General features: G+C 45.4%; 1 protein-coding gene across 1 annotated transcript; it reads right to left on the reverse strand.

Annotated features, from left to right (window-relative positions):
• Positions 1–6754: 6754 nt before the first annotated feature.
• LOC120999004 (dual specificity testis-specific protein kinase 1-like) lies at positions 6755–7665 on the reverse strand. Its single transcript, XM_040429881.1, is given in 3 exon segments — positions 6755–7013; positions 7016–7142; positions 7144–7665. Coding segments are annotated over 3 exon segments (783 nt in total). The 3' UTR covers positions 6755–6879.
• Between the last annotated feature and the right edge of the window lie 1971 nt (positions 7666–9636).

Raw genomic sequence — 9636 nt, forward strand, 5'->3', positions numbered from 1 at the left:
GGGAGGGGAGGGGAACTCTCTGTCTTCCACTTTAATATTGCTATAAAATGACATTTCCATAGATCCATCCATGATCAGCGCAGATGACTGAATAGAAAATCAGCGAGTATAAAATAAAAAATAATCACAGCCGGACTATCCCATTATATGAAGCAGAACTGAGTAGTAGTTGTGGGTTTGCAGTGTTTGTTATACTAAAAGTCTGGGAAATGGAGTGGGGGGCGTGTCAGTGTTATACATATTGAGGTAGTGTAAAGCAATGTGAACCACCAGTGCGGGTGACAATGTATGCAGTGGATGGGTGAGGGGCACACAGGGAGGTTAAGTACTAAAGTTCACCAAAAGTGTCAGTAGCATAACCGGGACGAAGAAGACAAAGTGCAGGTCACAGAAAAAGGACTGGGTCATCATCACCACCCTCATCATCTTCAAAGCTGTGCTATCAACTCAGTGATGGGACATAAAGTGCTTCACGCTGGGGACTGGAGGTGGAAATAAGAGGGGTAACGTGAGGGCATAGAGTACTTGCTTAGGGCATGACACAGTTTAGAACCAAAACAATGGGGCACTGGACACAAGATTGTCATAGGTGATGAAACAGCAGTTCTAATAAATATATCCCAGGAACTTAGTGCTCTGCAGGGGCATGTCTAATGAATATCCCAGGAACTGAGTGCTCTGCAGGGGCAGATCTAACATAGATTAGAGGAACTGAGTGCTCTGCAGGGGCAAGTCTAATACAGACCAGAAGAGCTGAGTGCAGTGCAAGAGCAGGTCCTGAATGCTCCTCAGGGGCAGGTCTAATTAATATCCCGGGAGCGGAATGATCCTCGGGGGAAAGTCTAATAAATATCCTGAGAGCTGAATGCTCCGCAGGGGCAGCTATAATACAGATTCCATGAGCTAAATGATCTGCAGGGACAGGTCTAATATCCGTGGAGCTGAATGCTCAGCAGGGGCAGGTCTAATATCCCGGGAGCTAATTGCACTGCAGGGGAAGGTATAATAAATTTCATGAGCTGACTGTTTTGTAGGGGCAGGTCTAATATCTCAGGAGCTGAATGCTCCACAGGGGCCTGTACACAGCAAAGAAGAAGACAGAAGAGATGCCTGCTGTGCGAGCAAGTGGATTAAGGTGAGTTAATTTTTTTTTTTTTTTTTTTTAACCTCTCCAGCGCTATTGTACTATTCATTCTGTATTTAAGAATGCTATTATTTTCCCTTATAACCATGTTATAAGGGAAAAAAATACAATCTACACAACCCCGATCCCGAACTTCTGTGAAGAAGCATTACAATGTTTTGCACTCGCACGGAAAAATCGTGCATGTTCCCGCAACGCACCCGCACCTTTTCCCGCAACGCCCGTGTGAACCCAGCCTTACTGAGACACTTGGCGCAACATACTTCAGTCCATTTATCCACACTAGTTAAACATGGTCACGTCCCATGGGGGACAAATACCCGTAACCCATAAGGCTTTGTTTTAAGGGACGACATGTAGGGAGTGATTGTCACATTCCTTTCATCACATTTATATTCCACTTACCAGTGTTATTAACATGACCTGTAGACCAAGATGAGAAACCATCGACTCCTATGTCTAATGTATGCAACAAAAAAGATAAAGTGAAGTCTCAAAGGATGCAGCTGTTGCTGGGTGATTCAATCATAAGAAGTGTGGAGCTTAAAGAAAATGGTTTTGTGAGATGTCTCCCTGGGGCTACTGCTAGAAGAGATAGAAGACGTATTATTAATATTGTTAAGCAAGCAAAGCAGGAAGGGGACGTGGATGTTCTTGTCCATCTAGGGACAAATGACCTGGCTTGCAATGAAGTGTCAGAGGTGAAAAAATCTTTTATCACACTTGGTAATGACGTACAGGATTTTGCATCCACCATTTCATTTTCTGAAGTTCTGCCTGTGCATAATGTTCAGAATGATAGGCAGAGGCGCATAAAGGAGTTCAACATATGGCTTGGTAAATGGTGTCAAGAGCAAGGATTTGGCTTTGTTTCTCATGATAGCTCTACTTGGAATAGAAAGGAACTGTACAAAAAAGATGGTTTGCATCTTTCTCTCAAAGGAACAAATGTACTTAGTGAACAACTCCAAGAATTTGCGAAAGAGTATTTAAACTAGGAAGGGGGGGCAAAAGAGTGAAAATAAAAGAGTCCAATTGCCCCCCGAAACAATGCCAGAACAGGCCAGAAGCACTGAGGTTAAGAAATGATAAGCTCAGAGTCCTGTCTACAAATGCTCGCAGTTTAGGTAAAAAAATCAATGAACTTGGGTCAATAATGGCATCTGAGAATGTAGATTTAGTGGCTGTTACGGAGACATGGTTTAATGAAAGAAATGACTGGGACATAACCATACCAGGGTACTCTTTATACAGAAGAGACAGAGAAGGCAAGAAAGGAGGAGGAGTGGCCCTGTATGTGAAAGATAGCATTAAATCTAACCTAATACAAGTTGGTGAGGCCAACATAGAGTCAGTTTGGGTTACGTTGCAGTTTGCTAACCATGCAGTAACTCGTGTAGGTGTGATATATAGACCACCTGGTCAAGTTAAAGAACTAGATGATCTACTAGTTGAAGAAATAGCTAAAATGACAATGAAAGGAGAAGTTATCATTATGGGAGATTTCAATCTTCCAGATATAAACTGGAAAACCAAAATAGCAAGTTCTACCAGGAGTACAGATATTCTAAATTCCCTACTGGGGTTATCTCTACAACAAGTGGTTGAGGAGCCAACCCGGAGGGAGGCCATTTTGGATTTGGTATTCACAAACGGGGATTCGGTATATGATGTCATTGTAGGCGAAACCTTGGGATCTAGTGATCACCAGTCAGTGTGGTTTAATATAAGAACTGTGAAAGAGTCCCACCACACAAAAACAAAAGTTTTAGATTTTAGAAAAACAGACTTTTCAAAAATGAAATTAGTCATAAATGAGTCCTTATCAGACTGGAACGGATTACATGGAGTCCAGGAGAAATGGGACTACTTAAAAGGTGCATTATTGAAGGCAACAGAAAATTGCATTAGACTCGTCAGTAAAAGCAAAAAAAGGAGGAGACCAATGTGGTACTCAGCAGAAGTGGCCCAAATCATTAAAAATAAAAAGCTAGCATTTTGTAATTATAAAAAAACCCAGAGCAATGAAGATAAGGAAATCTACAAGATTAGGCAGAGAGAGGCCAAGCGAGTTATAAGAACTTCTAAAGCGCAGGCAGAAGAAAAACTAGCTCAGTCTATGAAAAAAGGGGATAAGACATTCTTCAGATATATAAATGAAAAAAGGAAATTAAAACAAGGAATAACTAAATTAAAAACAAAGGACGGAAGGTATGTAGAAGAGAATAAAGGGCTAGCCGACTGCCTTAATGAATACTTCTGTTCAGTTTTTACAAAAGAAAAAGGAGAAGGACCTCCACTAGAAAGAATGACTATTAAATCGTTTGATGCATGTATCTTTACAGAGGAAGATGTTCTAAGTTTGCTGTCTAAGGTGAAGACAGATAAGTCACAGGGGCCTGATGAGATACACCCAAAATTATTAAAAGAGCTTAGTGGTGAGCTGGCAAAACCGTTAACAGATTTATTTAACCAATCATTAGTAACAGGAGTCGTCCCGGAAGATTGGAAATTGGCAAATGTCGTGCCCATTCACAAGAAAGGTAGTAGGGAGGAATCGAGCAACTATAGACCAGTGAGTCTGACATCAATAGTAGGCAAATTAATGGAAACCCTATTAAAGGATAGGATTGTGGAACATCTAAAATCCCATGGATTGCAAGATGAAAAACAACATGGGTTTACTTCAGGGAGATCATGTCAAACAAATCTTATAGATTTTTTTGACTGGGTGAATAAAATAATAGACGGTGGAGGTGCAGTAGACATCGCATATCTAGATTTTAGTAAGGCTTTTGACACTGTCCCACATAGAAGACTTATCAATAAACTGCAGTCATTGAGCATGGACTCCCATATTGTTGAGTGGATTAGGCAGTGGCTGAGTGACAGACAACAGAGGGTTGTAGTCAATGGAGAACATTCAAAACAAGGTAATGTTACCAGTGGGGTTCCACAGGGATCTGTACTGGGACCGATTTTGTTTAATATCTTCATAAGTGATATTGCAAAAGGCCTCGCTGGTAAGGTTTGTCTTTTTGCTGATGACACAAAGATATGTAACAGGGTTGATGTTCCTGGAGGGAAACGCCAAATGGAAAAGGATTTAGGAAAACTAGAAGAATGGTCAGAACTCTGGCAACTGAAATTTAATGTGGATAAGTGCAAGATAATGCACCTGGGGCGTAAAAACCCAAGGGCAGAATATAGAATATTTGACACAGTCCTGACCTCAGTATCTGAGGAAAGGGATTTAGGAGTAATTATTTCAGAAGACTTAAAGGTGGGAAGACAATGTAATAGAGCAGCACGAAATGCCAGCAGAATGCTTGGATGTATAGGGAGAGGTATAAGCAGTAGAAAGAGTGAAGTGCTTATGCCGCTGTACAGAACACTGGTGAGACCTCACTTGGAGTATTGTGCGCAGTACTGGAGGCCATATCTCCAGAAGGATATAGATACTCTAGAGAGAGTTCAGAGAAGAGCTACTAAACTAGTACATGGATTGCAGGATAAAACTTACCAGGAAAGGTTAAAGGACCTTAATATGTATAGCTTGGAAGAAAGAAGAGACAGAGGGGATATGATAGAAACTTTTAAATACATAAAGGGAATCAACTCGGTAAAGGAAGAGAGCATATTTAAAAGAAGAAAAACTACCACAAGAGGACACAGTTTTAAATTAGAGGGGCAAAGGTTTAAAAGTAATATAAGGAAGTATTACTTTACTGAGAGAGTAGTGGATGCATGGAATAGCCTTCCTGCAGAAGTGGTAGCTGCAAATACAGTGAAGGGGTTTAAGCATGCATGGGATAGGCATAAGGCCATCCTTCATATAAGATAGGGCCGGGGGCTATCCATAGTATTCAGTATATGGGGCAGACTAGATGGGCCAAATGGTTCTTATCTGCCGACACATTCTATGTTTCTATGTTTCTATGTTTCTAAGATTTGGTGTGGCTGCGCTGTACGAGGCTAGCTGCTGCAGCTGCCACACTGTACGAGACAGACTGCTGCAGCGCTGTACAAGGCGAGCTGCAACTGCTGCACTGTACAAGGCGAGCTACAACTGCTGCACTGCACAAGGTGAGCTGCTGCTACACTGTACAAGACGGACTGCTGCCACACTGTATGAGAAGGAATGCTGCCATGCTGTACGAGGACTGCTGCCGCGCTGTACAAAACAAGCTGTGACTGCTGCACTGTACGAGGTGAGCTGCTGCTGCCGCACTGTATAGTATGAGCTTCTGCACTGCGCAGGACGAGCTGCTGCTGCACTGCACAGGTTGAGCTGCTGCTGCACTGTGCAGGACGAGCTGATGCTGCATTGCGCAGGACGAGCAGCTGCTATGATGTAAAGGAGCTATATATGATGTGTAGAGCTATACCCGGCCTGATACCCATGTCCTGACAAGTGCACAGGTGGCAACATCTATGGACCTGCAGGCGGCATGCCGTTCCCTGCCGCTGTTACTGTATGGACATGCGAGACATGTATAGTGTAGGGATAAGGGCTGCATCTTTGAATGTGCTAGACATGAATAGACCCAGAGGACCCGTAGATCGTAGCCAAGCTAGTGCAGCACACGTTTTTTAACAAAAAAAACTTTTTCCCTTAGTCTTCACTTGTCTGACCAGTAGGAGCTGAAGCTGAGTGCAAACACTGAGTAAAGACAAGAACCGGATGCCAGCACCATGGAAGCTCCATGTTATGTAAACCAAGCCACCACGCCGTGCTGATCCTTACAGACCTCATGGCACCAGTCCATGCACTAAGTCTGGGCTTCTGGAAGCTTCCTACTGGGTCCTGGTCGAGGAGTACTAAGCCTCGGTGCAGTGTGAATGAGTTCTCGACTCGCCTCACAGTTCAGGTTCGGATAGCGGGATGTATCTGGAGATGATCTTCGGCATACTAATATGAAACTAAATCCCCCCAAACAGCAGGCGGGACAAGACACAGTCTCCTCGGGTACAGGACAGAACTGGAGGATGTGTGGAGAGGAGCCATGCTACCAAGAATTTGGTACATGGACTGGTAGAAACCCATTGACTTTCATGGCGTGTCTATTACTGATGCTTGATGTGTGCCAGAGGTCATCGCTCTCCCTCTTATCTCGATGGCTCCTTTGGACTGGCGTTGTGACAGGACATGAGCTGCCTCTATGTACAACTTCAGGTGAGGAAGGAAGAGATCTGCAAAGTCTCGGTCTGGTCACCAAGTCACAAAATTTACACTAAGCGTCCACCATGGGCTCAGGAGTTACGGGACTGCTCAGCTGGTAGGACATTGGTGGAGGGAGGTCAAAGGTGAGTGAAATCACCAATTTGCTTGGGGTGTCGTAGAGTTTGATTCTTCCACCCTTGTTGTGAGAAGGGATTGAAACGGGAGGGAGTGTCGGTTAACAGGTCTGAGTAGGGGCCTTGAGAGCGCAGAGGCAGTGGTGTCTGAGGAGAGAACATGTCGGACTGACTCCAGGACAAGCGCTGGTCTGGAAGGGTAGGGAGATCCCAGACACACTCATAATCAGATGGCTCAGAACCTATTCCGATACTTCTTTTTGGTGTCTTTGGCTCTTTCACCTCTTTCTTTGGGGATATTGGGACGTCCATACTGTCCAGGATGGCCTCAAGCCTCTGACTCACCTCGCAGAAGGACGGCCTGGACTCTAGAGCCATCTGGCAGCAGTGGACCGCCAGCTGCAGGAAGGTGGGGGGCAGCCAGAGGGAACCATCTCTCAGAGCGTCATGATGTCCAAGCCTAAGTCTTCAGTGCTGGGAAAATAGTCGGGGTCCGCCGGGATCCGTGCAATTATCTTGCATAATATGATTCCAAAGGCCAAGACGTCGGCCTTCTCATTGTACACATCCTCTGCAGGACTTCAGGGCCCATCCAGTACAGGTAGCCCACCACTGAGAGCGGCTCCATCTGATTGTGATCCAGAATTTTCTCGGCCAGTCCAAAGTCTGCCACTACGTAGTAGCGTGTAGTCGCTGTCGTCGTAGTGCACCAGACAGTTCTTGGAGGTGAGGTCGCGGTGGAAGATGCCCTTGGAGTGCAGGTAGCGCAGGCCCTGGGCAATATCCAGGCTCAGCTTGACGCGCCTGGTCCAGGACAGAGGCTCCCCTCTCTGCAGCAGCTGCTCCAGGTTACCGCCATTAATGTACTCAGTGAGGGCGTGAAGCTGGTGCTGCTGCAAACATACACCCATGAACCTCAGAATATTGGGGTGACAAAGTCTGTTCATCAGCTGCACCTCTCGGAGCATGTTGGCATGGTTGCTCATAATCTTGTTCATCTTGAGCACCATGATTTGGCCGGACTGACGATCCCGCACCTTGAGGACTTCGGAGAAGAATCTGGATCCAATCTTCTCGCAGTAGACGTCGGCGATGCGAGCGAGGCTGGAGATGGCGCTGCGCTTGGCCCAGTAAGAGGAGGGGCGCAGATGGCACGACCCATGACTGCTCAGCATCACCCCATGGCCGTCCACAGCATTCTCCACATCCACTGCCGATTCCATATTCAAGGATTGGTCACATGACTGGGATCCAAAAAGGATGATGATGAAACCTCACAACAGCAGAGGGGCCCCCAACATACACCAGGGGCCACAGTCTACAGCAGCTTATTGCTTGGGAGATGAGACAAGCTATAGCTACTAAATACAAAGGGGTCACCCCATGTGTGACTGCAGGTCTAATCCAAAAGAGGCTAGCCCCAATCAAGGGGGCTACAAGATGGACGACTTATGGTGAAGCGAAATCCAAGATGGAAACACTCCAATCATCAGAGTCCAAGATGGACGCCTACAGTCATCAGAATCCAAAATGGATGCCTAAAGCCAACAAAATCCAAGATGGACACTTCCATCCAATATGGAAGCCTCGAGTTAGCAGAATCCAAGATGGATACCTGTGGTCAAGAAAATACAAGATGGATGCCTCCGGTCAATTGAATACAAGATGGATGCCTCCGGTCAATACAATCCAAGATGGATGCCTCCGGTCAATAGAATCAGACATGGACGCCTCTGGTCAATAGAATCCAAAATAGACACCTCTGGTCAATAGAATCCAAAATAGATGCCTGCGGTCAATAGAATCCAACATGGATGGATGTCTCAGGTCCATAGAAACCAAGACGGACGCCTCTGGCCAATAGAATCCAAGATGGATGCCTCCGGTCAATCCAAAATAGATGCCTGCGGTCAATAGAATCCAACATGGATGGATGTCTCAGGTCCATAGAAACCAAGACGGACGCCTCTGGCCAATAGAATCCAAGATGGATGCCTCTGGTCAATAGAATCCAAGATGGATGCCTCCGGTCAATACAATCCAAGATGGATGCCTCCGGTCAATAGAATCCAACATGGACGCCTCTGGTCCATAGAATCCAAAATAGACGCCTCTGGTCAATAGAATCCAAAATAGATGCCTGCGGTCAATAGAATCCAACATGGATGGATGTCTCAGGTCCATAGAAACCAAGACGGACGCCTCTGGCCAATAGAATCCAAGATGGATGCCTCCGGTCAATCCAAAATAGATGCCTGCGGTCAATAGAATCCAACATGGATGGATGTCTCAGGTCCATAGAAACCAAGACGGACGCCTCTGGCCAATAGAATCCAAGATGGATGCCTCCGGTCAATAGAATCCAAGATGGATGCCTCCGGTCAATACAATCCAAGATGGATGCCTCCGGTCAATAGAATCCAACATGGACGCCTCTGGTCAATAGAATCCAAAATAGACGCCTCTGGTCAATAGAATCCAAAATAGATGCCTGCGGTCAATAGAATCCAACATGGATGCCTTCCAGTATATACAATCCAAGATGGACACCTCTGGTCAATAGAATCCAACATAAACGCCTCTGGTCAATAGAATCCAAAATAGACACCTCCGGTCAATAGAATTCAACATGGATGCCTTCCAGTATATAAAATCCAAGATGGACACCTCTGGTCAATAGAATCCAACATAAACGCCTTCCAGTATATAAAATCCAAGATGGATTCACTCTGACCAGCTGTCACACGCTCAGCCCAGCTCCTCCGGATGACATCCCCGGTAATCGCTGCCGCTCATCCATTAGAGGCTCTCGTTTCCCGGGAGCGGGGCCGTGTCCTCTCCGCTGATCCTGTACCGCGACACCGACATCTGAGCCACCTCAGGAATTTTTTATCATGCGACATGGCACCTAAAATCCATGTCTGCCAATTCAGGCCTGCCAGCAAAATCCATATTTTGCTATTTGCCTGCTGTGCGCCCATACAGCAGGCTACAAGCACATATGCTGTGTTTCCTGAATAGGGAGAAAATGGGGAACACATACTGGGGTGCATTTTCTCTTTTAACCCCTTGTGAAAGTGAAAAATTGGGGTCTGCTAGTAATTTTTTATTTTCACAAATGTGCTTTGAAATCCTTTAACAAGTGTTTCTGCCTTCTGTGAAACACCTGTTTGCTAAAAAGTACCCTTTCTACC

Source organism: Bufo bufo, chromosome 4 (genome assembly GCF_905171765.1).
Source record: "Bufo bufo chromosome 4, aBufBuf1.1, whole genome shotgun sequence".
Classification (NCBI taxonomy): domain Eukaryota; kingdom Metazoa; phylum Chordata; class Amphibia; order Anura; family Bufonidae; genus Bufo; species Bufo bufo.